Below are 20,773 nucleotides of genomic sequence, written 5' to 3'. Positions count from 1 at the left end.
TTCCGTATTTACCTAATTGTGATATAAAAGAAGTGAGCTACACTCATATTGGTTTTCCTCTGAGTATTCTTCCGCCTCGCCAAATTAATTCCTGCGTGAAGTTCATATTTACGAAGCAAATGTCGAAAGTCGAAACAAGAATTATAGAGTCATTTATTGGGACCGCGTCGTAACAACGAAACGTCATGGGAAGTGTCTATAAGAGTGTGGGAAAGGTCAATAGGAGTGTGGGAAAGATTTTTAAGAGTGTAGGGAGGGTTTATAAAGCCTAAAAATATATATAAATAATAAAAAAATATATAAGATCGCTACTTCACGGATTTTTGCCTATCGCGAGGGGTTCTGGAACCTAATCCCCGCGATAGACGAGGGATTACTGTATATACAGTAATCCCTCGTTTATTGCGGGGGTTAGGTTCCAGAACCCCTGCGATAGGAGAAAATCCGTGAAGTAGCGACCTTATATTTATGTTATTATTAATATAATTAATATATTATATTTTATATATATTATTTATATAAGCACGCATATCTCTGTGAATCTTGCCTCAGCCCGTGTGAACAAGGTCACCCAACCACTAGTTTCTCGAGAGATACAAAGCCGGCTACATTTCACAGGAAACTCATCGAAATTCTAGTCAGAAACTCAGTCACCAACACGTGCTGTTCGGTTCAGTAGCTCTCCATGTGTTTATTCCAGTACCGCAAAGAGTTTCACGAAACTAGATAAGCTTGGAGTAATCATTTTGAGCAAGTTTGGGACTTTAGTCTTGTTGAAGTGTATTCATTGCCTCATCCTGTCCGGGTCCTCACTGCCAACTTCTCGAGCATTTAACGGTAGCAAGCTGTAACACACTCTCCCTTTGTCTCCGTGCTTTGTCTCCAAGAAATGATATGGTTGCTGAGCCAATCAGTGCCCAGGATACAGAACACAGTGCTCTGGTTGGTCGCCTCCCATCCATCAGCCAATAGTGTGCCGTGTACGATCACACGTGGGCAAACTAGCTCAAGCGGAAGCGGCCGTAGCTGCGTTTTCTATACGTGCGAGTCTTTGTCTTCTCATCTGCTGTATGCTACGAATTTTATTTCAATTTAATATTCTTTTAATATGTTCTTAATACTTTCTTAATTTTTTAATATTTTTTACATTTTTTTAGGCTACAAAATGTTTCTTTTAATGCAAAAAAAGTAAAATAATAAATATATTAAAATTCCTCTATATATATATATATATATATATATATATATATATATATATATATATATATATATATATATATATATATATATATATATATATATATATATATATATATATATATATATATATATATATATATATATATATATATATATATATATATATATATATATATATATATATATATATATATATATATATATATATATATATATATATATATATATATATATATATATATATATATATATATATATATATATATATATATATATATATATATATATATATATATATATATATATATATATATATATATATATATATATATATATATATATATATATATATATATATATATATATATATATATATATATATATATATATATATATATATATATATATATATATATATATATATATATATATATATATATATATATATATATATATATATACATACATACATTTCGCTATCAGAGTCTCGCGATCCTCGAGTTTAGCGCTTAGTCCTAAATTCTTACCATCACGACTTTCGCGCATTACCGCCACAAGTTTTGCGTTGCTTTAACATGTACGGGACATGTCTACCTACCATCGGCGTCATGCGTGCTACCTTAAAAGGCGGTGTCCAACCATTGGGGCTATGGGCAACCGCGGTTGCCCGTATGCCCAACCAGGAGCGAGTTGTTGGTTGTCCTTATGACTGGAAAACGGTTGTGAGTACAAGCGTGGGTACGTGGGTACCGAACGGCTGCATGGAAACAAACAGACGATGGCAGTGGCTGAGGAGTGAGGAGCAGTGGAAGATGGCCCACCAAGAGACTCGTAAAATGGACTGGCAGAGCTGCTTTGCTTACTACTTGATTAACAAGATAAGAGAACACCCCGTGCTGGGGAACCACAGTCCAAAAACCTTTTTCTCAAGTCTATGAAAATTGTAGATCTCCTGGTGTTTTCCTTTTCTTCTTCTTTTGACCTGCAATGCATGGCAGCGACGGTGAAAAGTAACAGTGGAAAATAGCAAAAGGGCATTGAAAAGCAAAATCAGGGAAAGAAAAGGACAGAAAAACACCTAAGTTCAGGGTGAAGTGTATAAGTGCGCACTGTTAAGTAACTAAGGGCCACTTTCACAGTCACTTTGTTTGTTTTGATTAAGACCAATGGCGGTGATCGCCGCTTAGTATTTCACGTGAAACTGGCCGATGGGGTAGTGGCGGCTGCAGACGAAGCGAGAGATGTTGAGAGTAAGTGATAAGTGTGGGGCAAGGCTAACCCCACAGCCCCCACTACCCGCTCGGCCAATTTCACGTGGAAATACTATAGCGGTGATCGCCGCCATTGGTAACGATCAAAACAAACAAAGTGACTGTGAAAGCGGCCCTAAGTGCATGTTGTGAAGTATCAAAGTGTGGAGAAGGAGGACCTAAGAAGCGATACAAAGCATTACAGGTCAAAAGAAGAAGAAGAAGGTCCACTACACTGGCCGGTGTTGCGAGAAATATCTCCCTGATGAAATTAGTCATTCTGCTGTCCACCACACATGCGTGCTGTGGGAATACACAGCATTAAAAGTATTAATTTGCCTGATTTTGTTCTAGTCTGTCCACTTGTGATCTTTGTGAGCGGTGAGGGAAATATGGAAACAGTCAGCAAGTTGAACCTCTCTGCGAGCTATTTTGCGGCGGCAGCAGTGGTTTCCGTTCAATAGGCATTGAAAAGTCAATTATGATATTAGTGATTTCATGATTTTTAACAGAAAGAGTTAGCAGATTATTTTATAACACACAGAAAACTACCAGTAAAATATAGGTTTGTCCAACTGTCCCACGGGTGACCGCTAGCGACCGCCCTTACTTTAGCAGACGACACCACGTGGATCACAAGTGTGTATTCAGAAGTGTCAGCCAATTGTAAGGCAGCCGCCTTCAACTGTGGCTTAAAAACAATCTGTTCTTACGTCCCCTTTTCTGCCTGTTAACAAGGTACATATTGTGAGATAACAAGGGATTGAAGTCGAAAAAATTGTGATAACAATTAAGGGAGTAAAGTCGGAAAAAGTCATTATTTTCCACGGGTCAGAACCAATAAACGCTTTTACATGGATTTCAATACTTCGAGTTTCTCGATCCTCAAATTTAGCCATATATATATATATATATATATATATATATATATATATATATATATATATATATATATATATATATATATATATATATATATATATATATATATATATATATATATATATATATATATATATATATATATATATATATATATATATATATATATATATATATATATATATATATATATATATATATATATATATATATATATATATACAGTCCCTCAAATAGTACGGTTTCGGTTTTATACGGATTGTCGTGTAAGAATTTTTTTAGGATTCTTAAATTTCCCGCTCGTCGCACCAAGTAGCCATGGCGTGAGTGGCAACGCTGTTCTACCAAAACACCTGCTGAAAGCACCACAAAGCGTTCGAGAAAGGTGTTCACCTTGCAGAAGAATTCAGATTTAGGAGAAGTTACGTTTTGGGATGAGTTACGTGCGGTAGGGAGAGCATACCACATGAATGAGAGCAGTGTTCACTGTATCTGTCATAGTGTAAAAGAAATTCTTGCCGCAGTAACTGCCAGTGCTCCAAGAGTGCTGCAAAAGTAAAGATAAAGGCCGTCCTTCTACTAAGCCTCGTCGTTGCTATGGTAATGGCATCTCACTCGCAGCAAAATGGCGTACGCTGATCTTCCTGCCACTGCGTCTGAGAGAGCGAGTCGGGACGTCTTGGGCACCCAGACCACTCCTGGCGATGTTTAACATGCGTTACTAGCTGTCCTGGCTGACGAACTCCTTACAACAGAAAATGAAAAGGAAGCTCTAGTGGTTATGGTGGTACAGAGAGTTGAAATGCAATGGAAACACTTATATGTGTTTATTTGGGCCGCCATGTTTGCTGATGACATCATCACAGCACAAAGGCGCTCCACCTCTCAAAGCTGGGAGCCAGCAGACGTGCCGAGTTGTCAACTCGTGCTGCCGCGACACGCGTTTGAGAGCACTCGGGACATTCTGAGAGTCCCGATTCCCTTTCTCAAACGCAACTCAGGGAGTGTTTCTGTGGGGAGCACTAATTTTATACGGATTTTGTAATAGTACGGGGGTCCTGGGTCCCTAACCCGCGTACTTTTTTTTAAATAAATAAATAAAGGCATGCAGAGGTGTGCCTTCACCCCAGCAAATACAGCACTCTAGCTCACATCTCAAATAAGTTTATCATTCAGTTAATCAGTAACCACATTTTAAGCTTTACCATCAATGGTAATGGAAGGACTTACTCAATACAGTAAAACACTCAAACACTCACTTCTTGCAGGAGATGACAGCTTCTTGCGGCACACACTTGGAGTGTTCTTCCCCCTGTATGCCTGTGAGGATGCCAGCTACCAGGAGAGTCTGTGTGAGGCTTTTATGCCCACACTGCAGACCCTGCTGCAGGCCCCGTCACGCTCCCCCCTGGCCAGTGTAGACGTAGAAAACGTGACCAACTTCCTCATCTCGATTACAAGTCCAACAATTCTCTCTGAGGAGTCAGAGGAGGTCAGTTTTAAGTATCTTCGTAATGCAGTGCATTACAGTCTACAAGTGCATTTTTGCTACTATTATTTGCTATTCCTCACTAATTGCAATATGTAGGAAGAATATGGAACTGAGGAAGTGTTCAAATATGAAAACCTGTAACATGATTTTAGGCTACATAGAAAAAAATGTGAACTTTGTGTCTGACTCAATATGTATACCATTTGATGGCAAATGAATGGAAGAGGGGTTTTATCCACTCAGGAGTTTTGAGTTATTGTCCAGGCTAGCAGTCAGCATAATCCTTGAAGCATTTAAATTTACACTCTAGAAAGGCGATGGTTGCAAGGAGACCTGATTGAAGTTTATAAATGGATGAAAGGCTTTAATAAAGGGGATATCAATAGAGTTTTGGTTGTTAAAGAACCAGGTAGGACACGTAGCAATGGATTTAAGTTAGATAAATTCAGATTCAACAAAGACATAGGCAAGAATTGGTTTACCAGTAGAGTGGGGGATGAATGGAATAGGCTTGGCAGTCATGTTGTGGGTGTCAATACCATAGATGCATTCAAGAAGAGATTGGATAAATTCATGGATAATGAGGTAAGGTGGGGTTAGGATTACAGTAGCTGCCTTGCATAGCCCAACTGGCCTCTTGGAGACTCCTTACATTCTTATGTTCTTATATTCTTATTTGCAAGGGCGAGGCCTGCAACCCCTCCCTGTAAAACTCTAACCTCTCTCTGCCCAGAATTAAAAGTTAAGGCCAGGGTTGAGACTCCAGCTGCATCACTGACCTTGTTCTGCTGATGGGCTCGACCACACAGTGGGCTCCCTCAATGCATTCTTATCAGGTGAGCCTGCCACACATGACAGGTGCAGGGATCCCTTTAGAACCCCTGCGTCCCAAAAGCGGAAGGGCCCCTTAGCTCCTCTTTATTTTTGAGGTGACCGGGGTGGTGCATATGAGGCGCACACCCTTGGAACCAGCACCAGGGTGAGCCTTTGGAGGGCTTTGTGTGTAAACTGCTGGTACATCTTGAATCTCATGAAGAAATATCGACTACCTGAATGTGCATCCTTTAACTTTTCCTCTCGTCATTTTAAAACTTTTGAAATATTCCTTAACAGGAAAGTTCAAAAACATCTATTGACTTCCAATCTGCTCTTTAATCACCACTACTGATTCCAGAAGGGGCATTCTACTAGTGATCTTGCTTTCCTAAATGATACCTTTTCATTCATTCATTCATTCATATTTAACGCCTGCTCCTAGGATCTTTCACGAGGGGATGGTCACGGCAGAAGAGTTTCCATCTCTCTCTATTCAGACACTCCCTCCTTGCCTGCTCAAAGTTTCTCAAGGATCTTTCACCCCTCTCCCTGACATACTCCTGCACCCTATCTCTCCATTTCACTGGAGGTTGTCCTCTAACGTTCCCTCCCTCTATCTCCCTCACATACACCCTTCTGGTCATCTTACTCTCCTCCATTTGCTCCATGTGGCCAAACCACTTTAAAGTCTTTAAAGTCTTCACTTCTTCCACCACTCCACACTTCTTCCCTTCACCCCTGTGACACATTCCAAAATGCTCATATACACTTTCATTACTCATTCCATCCACTCTACTCACACAACATGCACTCCTCAAATAACTCATTTCCACTGCCTGCACTCTTGACCTCTGACTTTCATTCCAGGCCCGTTTTGCTTGCATATGTGAGGGTTGGTACTATTACTGTATTTCTCAAATCCCTCTTTACCTCCATGCTCACACTTCTGCCATTCGTGATACGTCCCAAAGACCCTACCACCCTTCTTCCCTGCAATGCCCTTTCTCTTGTCTCTCCCTCTGTACCACCATGCTTACACATAACTGATACAAGGTACTTTTTACTCATTAACCTACTCCATTTCTTCACCATTCAAAATTAGTGGAGTAGGCAGGAATAAGGATGTGTGGTGTCGACAAAAATGCTGGTATTGCCGATACTGGTTTTCTGAAATAATACCGGTACGCCTCTTCCCGGTATAAGTCATGATACCGGTACTACTGATATTTCTGAAAATATACCGGTAATCTCTCTCTCTCTCTCTCTCTCTCTCTCTCTCTCTCGAATAGGCTACTCATATCTTGTGTGGTAAATGTTCAAGTAAACACAAATTTAAGACAGATGAGAAGATGAAGAATGAAGACAGGTGATTATGTTTAGATTTATGGGTCAGTCATGTCATGTTCACTGATGGCGTTTCAAAATTAAGCACACACGGGAATCCTGGATATGAGGTGCAAGTTGCTAACGTTTCAACGGCCAGTAGCCAGTAGTGAACTCACAAGCCAGTGTCTTTGAATTTACATATTTGAATAGTTGTTACATTCATGGGGTTGGTGCATTCAATTCTGTAAAAAAAATACTGAATAAAATACTGATGAAAAAATACCGGTATAGCGGTATACCGATGTGATATAAACACCGTTACCGGTATACCAAAGTGCTGCTGATACTGGTAATACTGAAACTAAAATACCAGTATTCCAGTATACCGGATACCGGTGCACATCCCGAGGTAGGAAGACACCTACTGAAATGGCCGTAAGCCACTCCCGGTGAAGTATATATGGGAAGAGAGGAGGGTGCTGAAGCCCTCCAAAGACCCTTTCCATGTCCTCACCATCCCTTTCCCTATTGTCTCATCAACACCAGAAAGTAGTTCAGCATGCTCTCTAAAGACAGATCCTCTCTTTCCACACCACACTACATTCACACAACATACACACATTTTTCCAAAATTTAAAATTCAATATGGCACACTAACACACTGCCTCAGAATCCCTGCTTGGGGGGTGACCACAAACTCCCCCAGAGGACTCCCCTTCTGGCTGCCGACCTGAGAGGTGTCTTGATAACTCCTCGAATCTCTTTCTTATCAATTTCTGCAACATTCGCGGTCTTCATTCTAATTTTCATTCTGTGGAACACCATCTCTCTTCCTCTAAACCTCACCTTTTCTTCCTCACCGAAACACAGGTTTCTGAGGCTACTGACAGCAGTCTCTACTCTGTTCCCTCCTACTATCTCTATCCTAAATTTCAATCCAAAGCTGGATGTTGCGCCTACGTGCGCAACGACATCACTTGCTCTCGTGCCCACGACCTTAACTTCAGAATTTTCCAACATCTGGCTAAGACTTCATTGTCATTTTATTACTAAATACATTTGTGCTGTTTATCTCTCACCTAACTCTACTAACTATGTAAAATTCTTTGACTACTTCAACTTTAAAGTGGAGCACATCTTGACCCACTCTCCCTTCGCTGAAATCTCCATCCTAGGAGATTTCAATGTTCACCACCAGCCTTGGCTTTCATCCTCTTTCACTGACCAGCCTGGTGAACAAGCCTACAACTTTGCTATCCTCAACAATCTAGAGCAGTTGGTTCAGCACCCTACACGCACTCCTGACCGTCTTGGAGACAGGCCCAACATTCTAGACCTCTTCCTTACCTCTAACCCTTCTACTTACTCTGTCAAACTGTTCTCTCCGTTGGGCTCCTCCGAACACAACCTTATTTCTGTATCCTGTCCTATCGCTCCTGTACACCCTCTGGACCCACTGAAGAGGCGATGCTTCTGGCATTTTGCTTCAGCTCGGTGGGACGACCTGAGGATGTACTTCTCCGATTTCCCGTGGAATGATTACTGTTTCCAGGAGAGAGACCCCTCTGTCTGTGCCCAGTGCATCACAAAGGTGATTGTCTCTGGAATAGAGGCACACATTCCACATACTTTCTTCACTCCTCATGTTAAAAACCCTTGGTTTAATCACGCTTGTTCTCATGCTACCAAAGATAGAGAGACAGCTCACAAATGGTACCAGAGCCAAATCTATTCTTCGACTTACCAAAACCTCTTTCATTAATAGAAAATGTCAAAACCTTGCTTTTTTAATTCTTCCCGGAAATTTTGACACCTAGCCAAAAACATCTCCAATTTCACTTCTTCACCTTTCCCTCCTCTCCTTAGTCCTAACAGCAGCACCACCATCTCATCTATCTCTAAGGCTGAACTCTTCTCTCAAACTTTCTGTAAACACTCCACTCTGGACGATTCTTGGCATATTCCTTCTACTCATCCCCCCCTCTGACTCCTTTATGCCTGTTATTAAGATTCTTAAGAATGATGTTTTCTATGCCCTCTCTGGCCTCAACTCTCAGAAGGCTTATGGACCTGATGGAGTGCCTCCTATTGTCCTTAAAAACTGTGCTTCCGTGCTGACACCCTGCCTGGTCAAACTCTTTCGCCTCTGTCTGTCCACATCTGCCTAAGAAAGGTAACCGCTCCAATCCCTCAAACTACCACCCTATAGCTTTACTTTCCTGTCTACCTAAAGCTTTTGAATTAATCCTTAACCCCTTAACCCCGGGTGACGTCATATGTCGCCCTTACATACAAAGTCCCTCACCCTGGGTGACGACATATGTCGTTCTACCAATTTTTGAAAAAATGCGGCAAAATTTGTGGCTCCTTGAACATTCTGGGAGTGGAAAATTCCATCATCCATCATCCTGCGCACTCCCGCCCTCTTCCTGCCACCCTAAGCCACCCCCCAGGCCCCCCCCGTCCGTACTCCTTGTCATCCCCGTTTTTCGCACGGCACCAACACCCGCACGGGTTTGTACCGCTGCCCCGGCACTTACTCACTCAGGCATACCCGGTTTCCTGTGCTGTGCACCATGTTGCGCTATAGTTCGTCCTCGTGCTCGGGCAATGTGTAAACAGCTTGGTGTGGTAGGTATAAAAACACACAAAACATGTAAACAATGCAACACAGCACGTAAACATTGGCAAATAAACAGACGGGGGAAGGAAATGTACGTAATTTTTCAGTTTTGTTGCAAAAATTACAATAATTTCTGTTTTAGGTGTAAACAATGACATTCCAGTGCAAACAATGCATTTATTTGTATTTCTACGTTCAGTAAAGGGGCCATAAGTCATGTATGCTCAATTTGACACCGAAAATTACAACTTTTTCACAAAAAATTCATTCAAACAAGAAGCAAACAAGACTTGGAAATAGTTTTTTTAGGGTTTTCTTGGTTGATAATGATACCACACTCATATATCATGAAAAAAACAGATTTTTTTCTTCAAAAATTGATGTTTTTTGGGGTGTAAACAATTATCGTGGGTGTAAACAATCACCATTTGTGCATTTCTTTAATGGGTAAGGATAGCCAAACAACGGTATAACTCACATATGACATTTTTACGTCTTCATTTCATATGTATTGTGTAAACAATTTGCTGTTTATGATGTAAACAATGATGTTCGTTCGCAATTGTACCTCATATATTGCTACAATACACTTACAGTCACCAACAATGGAATGATGTTTTTTTTTTTCATAAAAAATGTACAATATTCCACTAAATTTAGATGTAAACAACCCGTAAACAGCTTTTCGTTTTTTTTCAAGCCAGCCAATTCTGCAAACAAACAGTGTTCTGCGCTAGTACTGTCTCACAGAAAAAAAACACGTGTTTCCTGCATACTTGCCCCACTTGTTTGTGCAAACAACCAAAATTCCTTGTGTAAACAAAGTGATACTGTGTATATATGAGCCCAATATTATATAAGCAGCTTTGTGAGTGTGTGGTACGTCCGGGCGTGCTGGGAAGTGCCAATAAATTGGGGGCAAACTACCCTTGTTTGCCCCCCCCCCACCAGTCTTCATTATCTGTGTACCGGTCAAACAAGACCGCCATCTTGAAGTCCAAGGAATGTACTTTCATATGCCGTTTGGTTTACTGAGCTACGTTAAGTAGTTTTTTTTTTTTGGCAAATATTTTCCCAAGGGCGACTTTTGCCCAAATTTTCCAGGCTACTGAACAAGACCGCTGAAAATGTGCCCGGGGTTAAGGGGTTAACCGTAAGATTCAAAAGCAGCTTTCCACTTCTGATCTTCTCTCTGATCGCCAGTATGGGTTCCACAAGGGGCATCCTACTGGCGATCTTCTTGCTCTCTTAACTGACTCTTGGTCATCCTCTCATAGCTGTTTCGGTGAAACTTTCGCAGTTGCGCTAGACATATCGAAAGCCTTCGATAGAGTCTGGCACAAGTCTTTGCTTTCTAAACTGCCCTTTTATGATTTCTATCCTTCTCTCTGTTCCTTTATCTCCAGTTTCCTTTCCGGCCGTTCCATCTCCGCTGTGGTAGACAGTCAATGTTCTTCCCCTAAACCTATCAACAGTGGTGTTCCACAGGGCTCTGTCCTATCACCCACTCTCTTCCTGTTATTCATCAATGATCTTCTTTCCATAACAAACTGTCCTGTCCACTCATACGCCGACGATTCCACTCTGCATTATTCAATTTCTTTCAATAGAAGACCCTCTCAACAGGAATTACATGACTCCAGGCTGGAGGCTGCAGAACGCTTAACCTCAGACCTTGCTATCATTTCCGACTGGGGCAGAAGGAACCTTGTGTCCTTCAATGCCTCAAAAACGCAATTTCTCCACCTATCAACTCGACACAATTTTCCAAACGCCTATTCCCTATTCTTCGATAACACTCAGCTGTCACCTTCTTCAACACTAAACATCCTCGGTCTATCCTTAACTCAAAATCTCAACTGGAAACTTCACATCTCTTCTCTCACTAAATCAGCTTCCTCGAGGTTGGGCGTTCTGTATCGTCTCCTCCAGTTCTTCTCCCCCGCGCAGTTGCTATCCATATACAGGGGCTTTGTCCGCCTTCGTATGGAGTATGCATCTCACGTGTGGGGGGGCTCCACTCACACAGGTCTATTGGACAGAGTGGAGTCTAACCGCCATATTCTCAGTGAAGCTCTTCCCTCTTCGTCGAAGCGTCTCTTAGAGAGTGTGTTTCCGTTGAAGGGTATGCCCAGTCCCTAACCTTCGAAACAATCTTTCCGTGTAGTGTTGGTACTACTGCAAATCAAACAAACGTTGAAAACCGAAAAATTAATGCAATTTAGGCACATTTCTATAATGGATTATATAGTGTGACTAATATTTATGTAAACAGTGCTTGATACAGTGACATATATTATATATAGCAGAAATTTTACATTGATGCATTTAATTGGTTGGTACCCGTGGCTATGTTTGCTTCGCTTTCATATCATCCCGTTACCTGTGGGCGGAGCTTAGAAGACCTCGTTAGAATAAACTGCTTTTATTTTCTTTATTCTCCTTCTGTTCCATGAGACATCTCTTTTTCCCTTCGTTATTTCTCACTTGTAAATATATTTTTAACTAGCCTTAGAGCCCCTATCAGTGGGTGGAAAATGGTATCATCTATATTGCTGAGCTTTGCTAAGCTCCACCCACAGGTGACGTCACGAGTTTGGAGATTGGCTGTGGTAAGCCCAGCACGGAGTACCGAATACCACCACATATTCATACAGACTTGTGAAACAAGCGCCCGGAGAAAGCCTGTTAGTCCGTCACTTTAAAATTCATCCCAGCAATCTTAATTCATGCTTATGGTTCGAAGTGCCCGCCCTACAAACGCTCAAAAAAGATAACTGTTGTGAATAGTTGAGACTAAAGGGCGGGGCATGCTGGTTGAGAGGTGTGTTCCAGTGTTGGCTTAAACTATCATAGGAACCGTGAAGTCTTGAATAAACAGAAAAATATTGTTTCTCGCATTGTATTATTTTTTATATAAGGCCTAGAAAACTTAAATTGTTCTTATACCCAATTAATAATACAGCAACATGGAAAAATGTAATAAAGCATTAAATGTGCGAAGATATTAGTGAAGAGCGGGCCTTCACCTCCTCTTCGTCAAGAGAGGAAATTAGTTCATTTTTGCTGCATCAAAGACACTCCTCGTCACTGAGAATACCGTTTGGTCCACGAAGCCTTGTTTCCTCGCGTGAAGGGGGAAGAGATTCACTGAGAATACGGCCGTAAGGCTCTTTGTCTCATCAGCTCTCCTCCTCTTACTGATAGTCTTCCACCTCTTAAATTCCGTCATGATGTTGCCTCTCTTTCTATCTTCTATCGATATTTTCACACTGACTGCTCTTCTGAACTTGCTAACTGCATGCCTGCCCCCCTCCCGCGGCCTCGCCTCACACGACTTTCTAATCAAGCTCATCCCTATACTGTCCAAACCCCCTATGCAAGAGTTAACCAGCATCTTCACTCTTTCATCCCTCACGCTGGTAAACTCTGGAACAATCTTCCTTCATCTATATTTCCTCCTGCCTACGACTTGAACTCTTTCAAGAGGAGGGTATCAGGACACCTCTCCTCCCAAAATTGACCTCTCTTTTTGGCCACTCCTCTGTACTCTATTCAGGAACAGTAAGTAGCGGACTTTTTTTTTTTTTTTTTTCCCATTATATATTGTTTTCTTTTTTCACGCTCTTGCACCGTCTCCTTTTCTGTAAAAAAAAAAAAAAAAAAAAAAAAAAGTATTGCTCTTTTGATTCTGAGTAAAAAAGCAGCTTCCACAAACTTCCAGTTCCCCGTCAATCCTTCACAGCCCACAGATGTTCCTTGATAGGTTTATATCCATTCCTTGCCTCCAGGGGTGTGGAGTTGATTATAAAAACCATTCTTACGCTGACGACTCCACTCTGCATTATTCAACTTCTTTCAACAGAAGACCTTCTCAACAGGAATTACAAGATTCCAGGCTGCAGAATGCTTAACCTCAGACCTTCCTATCATTGCCGATTGGGGTAAAAGGAACCTTGTGTCCTTCAATGCCTCAAAAACCCAATTTCTCTGCCTATCAACTTGACACAATCCTCCAAACACCTATCCCCTATTCTTCAACACTAAATATCCTTGGTCTATCCTTAACTCAAAATTTTAACTGGAAACTTCACATCTCTTCTCTCACTAAATCAGCTTCCTCGAGGTTGGGCGTTCTTTATCGTCTCCGCCAGTTCTCCCCCACACAGATGCTTTCCATTTATGAGGACCTTGTCTGCCCTTGTATGAAGTATGCATCTCACGTGTGGGGGGGCTCCACTCACACAGCTCTTCTGGACAGAGTGGAGTCTAAGGCTTTTCGTCTCATCAGCTCTCCTCCTCTGACTGATAGTCTTCTACCTCTTAAATTCCGCCGCCATGTTGCCTCTCTTTCTATCTTCTATCGATATTTTCATGCTGACTGCTGTTCTGTACTTTCTAACTGCATGCCTTCCCCCCTTCCCGCGGCCCCACTGCACACGACTTTCTACTCATGCTCATCCCTATACTGTCCAAACCCCTTATGCAAGAGTTAACCAGCATCTCCATTCTTTCATCCTCTTCACTGGTATATTTTGGAACAGCCTTCCTTCGTCCGTATTTCCTCCTGCCTTTGACTTGACCTCTTTCAAGAAGAGTATATCATGACACCACTCCACCCAAAATTGAGCTCTCTTTTGGTTGCTCTTTACTTTTGTCTATTATGGGAGTGGTGAGTAGCAGGCTTTTTTTTTCACTTTTCATTGCCCTTGAACTGTCTCCTTTGATGTGAAAAAATATATATATATTTTGCATTCTTTTTCACATTCAATTCCCACTATATTGGCGTATAAAATCCACAACCTCACTTCTACTCCGCTCACAAACCATCACTTTATTTTTGTTGACATTTACTTTCAGCTTTCTCCTTTTACACACACTATCAAAAACACTGACCAAATTTTGTAAGTCACTTTCATTTTCTGCAATGAGCACTGTGTCATCAGCAAATAAGATTGAATTCAGTACCCACTTCCTTCCCTCAGTGTACATTTTTACTCCAACTTCCCCAACTTTGCCCTTCATTTCTCTCACAACACCATCCATATAAATATTGAACAACCACAGTGACATGACACACCCCTGCCTCAAGCTCACTTTTATCTCAAAGTGTTCACTTTTTTTTGACACATGCGGATGCATCCTCATAGAAAGACTTTATTGCATTAAGCAGTTTTCCTCCCACATCATAAATCTTTAAAACATCCCACAATGCCAGCCAATCGACTCTGTCATGAGCTTTTTCCAAATCCATGAAGGCAGCGTATAGTTTTTTTCCTTTTTCTAATATTTTTTCTACTACCATCCTGATGGCAAATATCTGATCCACACATCCCCTTCCCTTCCTGAAGCCTCCTTGTTCTTCACTGATTCTCTCTTCTGTAAGTCTTTGCACCCTCTCTATTATGACTTTTCCATATACCTTTCCGGGTATACTCAGGAGACTTATACCTCTATAGCTCCCACATTCCCCTCTTCTGCCCTTCCCCTTGTAAACTGGGACAATGATGGCTTTCGTCCAGTCTGCTGGCACCCCCCCCCCCCCTCCTTCCCATGCCAGTTCACATGTTATAGTAGGATATCAATGTATTATTATTATTTAATATCACCACGAATTAGGCATACAATTGTCAATGGAAAACCCCCACGACAGATAGATCACGCCACCTTATAGGAATGTCGTCCGTCAGTGTTTACCGTCTCAGTTTTGTATACTTAGCACTCCGATGGTGCGTGGAGGTCACCTTGACATACGTGACCAATTGTAACCATTATTTTCCAACCTGTAACTCATTACCTTCTAGAGTCCTGACTGACCACACACGACAGTTCTCGCTCTCTCTCTGCTTGTGTACAAAGGCTAATGATGAATATAATTCTTTAAGGAAGCTGAAGTCTTAATCAACACCCTTACATCCATCTATTTAGTAACTACATCTCCTCCACACTTCAACATTTCTGCTGTGATTCCATCAATTCCTGCTGCCTTTCCATTTTTTAATCTTTTTATTGCCTGATTTACTTCTTCATATGTTATACTTTCTTTCTTTATATACTCCTCCTCTGCCTCTACTCAAAATTACTGCTGTTACAGCTGCTGGACGTCCATCCTCAAAATTCATTAAGTTTTTGCATCTTTCCATTCTCATCCATAACTTCATTTATTTTACTTGGGGAGATATTTTCTGCATTTCTTTTGTTTTTTACTTCTTTCCAATATGACTTTATGTTTCCTTTATATTTTTCACTTAGTCTTTTTCCAAAGTCTCCATCAACTCTCTTCTTACTTTCTTTTATTGCTTGCTTTAATTTAATTTTGCATTCTCTATATTTCTTTTTCCTTTCCCTTTTTACTTGCTCAGCCACATTTCTTTCCTGAGTTTTCTTCAAAAGTTCCCTTTTCTCTTTTACTATCCTCCTTATCTCTTCTGTCCACCATGAATTTCCTTTTCTTTTTCCATCTCTCACCACTTTCATCCCTAACACTTTTTTGTTGTAGTTAACATTACTTCTTTAAATGTTCCAAAAACTTTCAACATCTGCACTATCTTTTACACTTTCCCATTTTTCACTTAAGGCCTCTGCCATTTCACGTTATACTCATCTTTTATTTTTTTTTCCTCTAACTTTTCAGTCACCTTTCTTTTCAAACACCCACTTTTCCTTCAGCCTTAATTTTGCCAGCACTGCAAGATGGTCAGAGTCATCGAACATTCCTCTGACTTCCTTCGCATCACAAATATCCTTTCTAAGCCTTTCATCTACTGCCACATAATCAATCAGTCCTTTCTGCTCATAGTCCTTCCCCCTCCTCCATGTGTATCGGTGGATATTCTTGTGCTGAAAGAAGGTGTTTGCTTGGAACATTCCCCTCTCAGCACAGACGTCCACCAGCCACTCTCCATTTTCATTCTTCCCAGGTATCCCCCATTTTCCCACCACATCCATCACACATACATCACCCACTTTAGCATTCATATCTCCCATCATAATAAGTTTCCTTTCTTTCGCAAAACTCTTCAAACATGCATTCACTTCCTCCCTAAAAGCTTCCCTTTCCCTCAGTCCTTTTTTTACTTTTCACATTTACTGGTGCATAAATACACACCCATGCATACTTTTCTAAACCTACTTTTCCTTTCACCCACACAATTCTTGATCCCTTCCAACCATAATCAGTCACACCATTCCACACTCTTTCAGACATCACAATAGCACATCCTTCCTTACTCCTGCCTCTATACTTCTCATCCATCCCCGTCCATACAACCCCCCCAGGCACACCCTCCCACGTACCCTCTCTACCATCACTCATACCAGTTCCTCTATATGTTTCACTCACTCCCAAAACATCCACTCTACCATTCACAAAATTTTCAGTCATCACTCTCCTCTTTTCCTCATCACCTAATCCATTCACATTAATGTAAGCATGGAAGTATGGAGGGTGAAGTGAGAGAAAGAGCAGTGAAGGGCAGACAGGTAGTAGATGCATTGGAGAGTTATGAAAGGAAGAAGTGTGAGCATGGAGGTAAAGAGGGGAATAAGGAACAGTATTATCCTGCCAACTCTGTCTTATGCATCAGAGACGTGGGCATGGCATGCAGCACAGCAATCAAGAATAGGTGTGCAGTGGAAATGAGTTATATAAGAGGTGCATGTGGTGTGTCAGGATGGGGTGGAGAAAGTAATGAAAGCATGAGTGAGAGGTTTGGTGTGGGTGTGACAGTGAAGGGAGTGGAGTGTGGAGTATTCAAATGGGCAAAGCGTGGTGCGATGAGATGGTTTGGACACGTGATGAGAATGGGGGGAATAAATTTGTGAGGAGAGTGTATGAGGGAAGAATTTAGGGAGGGGGCATCAGGGGAAGACCACCTGTGAAGTGGATCAATAGGGTGAGTGAGTACTGGAGCGAGAGTTGGAAGTAGCAGGATGGAGTGTGCTGGGAGGGAGTGCCAGAACAGGGAGAGATGGAGACACTTCTGTTGCAGCCACCCTTTGGAGGGAAGTTCCCATGAGGGAGCAAGGCATTGGAAATATAGATAGGAAGACTCTTAACTTCTTGATTAACAACTCATCAACTAAATGTAAGCAAAACGTTTCCCTGCCGCACCAACCGCTCACACACTCATCTGCATCGTAAACAATGTCTCAATGCTCTCATCATTACTGCTATCACTTTCTATTTCACTAATATTGCAGGGGTCAGACTCTTATCTTCATCATCCAAGGAGTCGTCAAAATATTCAAATCACCCGTAGACCCACGGTCATATTCATCATTACTGTGAGAGGGTGGCAACTGCTCCATTATTACGTAAATACCAGTGTACTCTACTCAGTAAGGCACGCCAAGCAGCACTGGAAATGTGGAGCAATTTTGGTGTCTTTTACCATTGCGGGAGGCATGTGTTGCCATACACATGTGTTGGTAATAACAATATAAAAATAAAATATGATTGGTCTAGAGAAATTACACAGACAGAACTGACACCTCGCACTAGTAAATAACTAAAAAAACTGAGTCCCTATGAGCCCTCAGTACCAACAAATTATAACTGTGACACGGGCATGGTGGGTATATCAAGGTGTTACACGCAGGTGCCACAAAACACACATCTGGTACTAGCTGCCTTTGTAGGATCAGTATAGGCTGTAAGTATCCCTGTCAAATATTGGAGATCTATCAGCATGCAAAGCACTAGGACTTTTTTTTTACAGTAGTGGAAGCCGTGTAAGAGCAAAAGAACAAAAACAAAAAAGACTGCTAAGTTCTACTGCAAAAAAAAGATAGTTTGAATAACCAAAAGAGAGGGTAAATTTTGAACAGAGAGGTGTCGATGCTTTCCACTTCCCTCTAGAAAAAGTTCAAGTTGTTGGCAGGAGAAAATAAAAGAGGCTGCTTCAGAGTTTGCCAGCGAAAGGGCTGAAAGGGTGAAGTTGCTGGTTAACTGTTGCATAAGGGATCTGAACAGAATATGGATGAGGCAAACTGCAATTTCAGCAGTTGGCTTCAAACTATATGAATAACAGATTGGCAAGCACCTTGCCTGGCACAATAAGCAGCATAATGTTTGCAGTTCTGTCAGTTCCCTTTCCTTTCCCAGATAGGGACAACCAGCCCCTTCTTCCAGTCAGGAGGATTGATACCAAACTGACACGCAGCAGTCAAGACAGCACGAACCCAGAGACCTTGGCTGCATCTCCAGCTTTGTATAGATCTGCACTGATATTACATATACTAGCTGCCTTTCCAACCCTCAAGTTTTTCAAAGCTTCTCTGACCTCATCAAGAGAGTTTTGTAAATGTGTGGGTAAGCTTCAACTATCTGTGATCAAGAGGATGGGAGCTGCCTATTCTGAGGGTTTGCCAGTACAAGTGCTTATTGTACTTAACCCAGTGAGACATTAGGCCACCAGCTGATATTCATACAGCCCTCACCTAAGAGGGAGGCTCAAAGCAGAGCTTCTTTGTACCTCTGTAAGCAGTCAGAAGTTAAACACATTGAAATGACTTTCATTGTCCTCAGCGAGACTCTTGTCTTGCAGGTCTCAGTTTATTATGATGAAGTAAAGTATGGTTACATCTTGAGATTCAACATGACCTGACATGAAGCTTGTATGTTGCAACAACAAGCCTGTTATCAGCGGTTCTGAAGAATCCTCCAAGTACTTACAAGAATATGGTCAATCTCCTTAGCAATGCCTAAGGAATTACTGTAGCGGTGGCTGGCGGCGGTGGCTAAATGGATAGCGTGACGGCGCCGCGTTCAGGACGACGCGAGTTCAATCCCCGCCCGGTGCCACCAAGCTGGGATTTTTCAGCCGCCGCTGAGTGGCTTAAAACTACCCACATGCTGTCCAGAAGACCACCTATCAACCTGGACTCTAGATTTTAGGATTAAAAATGAGCTCCGGGAGGGCAGCATGAGCCCATGCAAGATGGCGCCACTATAAACACTCGCCTGCACCAGAACGGGCTAGGCCGACCATCAGGCCCCACCGGGAAGAAGCCTTGGGCTGACCATCGGGATCCACCGGGAAGAAGCCTACTGGTGCAATAGGCCACGACATAAAAAAAAAAAAAAAAAAAAAAAGTCTAGTGACAGTTCTGGTCTCTGGTACATACCAAGAACCTGCACTTCTCAACCTTCTGCATCATGTGATATTCAAGATATCTGTTGGTGTCCTTGGTATAGAGTTAATTGGGAAATCTATAAGCTAAGAGTATCACTAAAGTCACCCAAGACCAGGAGTGCATCACAATGGGGTACTGGTCATATATGGAGTTGAGTCAGGCATAGAACATGTCCTTCTCCTCAGTTTCACATATCTCAGTAGAAGGAAGCTCTAGAATACGAGACATGATGCCCAAAGTGTCCTTCAGCATCACTTGCACTACAACAATAAACAGTTGCAGTTAGATGGAGATGCCTCTAGCTAGCCTAAATCTATAAAGAAGGGTACCAATGCTCAATATCTCCACCTTTCAACTGGACACAATATTCCAAACACCTATCCCCTATTCTTCGATAACACTCAGCTGTCACCTTTTTCTACAGTAAACATCCTTGGTCTATCCTGAACTTAAAATCTTAACTGGAAACCTCATATCCCTTCTCTTACTAAATCAGCTTCTCCAAGGCTGGGCATTCTGAGTCACCTTCACCAGTTCTCTTCCCCATCCCAGATGATTTCCATATACAGGGGCCTTGTCCACCCTCATGTGGAGTATGCATCTCATGTGGGGGGCTCTACACGCACAGCTCTCTTGGACAGAGTAAAGTCTATGGCTCTTCTTCTCATCTGACTGAAGACTGACAGTCTTCTATCTCTTAAATTCCACTGCCATGTTGTATCTCTTTCTATCTTCTATTGATATTTCCACACTGACTGCTCTTCTGAACTTGCTAATTCAATGCCTCCCTCCCTTCTCGCGGCCCCACTGCACATGACTTTCTACTCTTGCTCATCCCTATACTGTCCAAATCCCTTATTCAAGTGTTAACCAGCATCTTCACTCTTTCCTCCCTCACTATGGTAAACTCTGCAATAATCTCCCGTTGTCTTTATATCCTCCTGCCTACGACTTGAACTTTTTCAGGAGGAGAGTATCAAGACACCTCTCCTCCCGGAAATGACCTCTCTTTTGGCCACTTTTCTTAACTTTTTTTATAGAGGCGGC

General features: G+C 41.7%; 1 protein-coding gene across 3 annotated transcripts in view; it reads left to right on the top strand.

Annotated features, from left to right (window-relative positions):
• Positions 1-20,773, top strand: part of LOC126997882 (condensin complex subunit 3-like) — a 155,972-nt gene that overhangs the window by 79,117 nt on the left and 56,082 nt on the right. For all 3 annotated transcript variants that reach the window (XM_050859099.1, XM_050859098.1, XM_050859097.1), the window contains exon 13: positions 4,601-4,824. In XM_050859099.1, coding sequence (XP_050715056.1) covers positions 4,601-4,824 — 224 coding nt within the window. The remainder of the gene's footprint in view (positions 1-4,600; positions 4,825-20,773) is intronic.

The sequence above is a fragment of the Eriocheir sinensis genome, chromosome 13, assembly GCF_024679095.1.
Source record: "Eriocheir sinensis breed Jianghai 21 chromosome 13, ASM2467909v1, whole genome shotgun sequence".
NCBI classification, from domain to species: Eukaryota; Metazoa; Arthropoda; class Malacostraca; order Decapoda; family Varunidae; genus Eriocheir; species Eriocheir sinensis.
The sequence above is the reverse complement of the archived record's forward strand: the minus strand, read 5'-3'. Positions and strand labels throughout refer to the sequence as shown.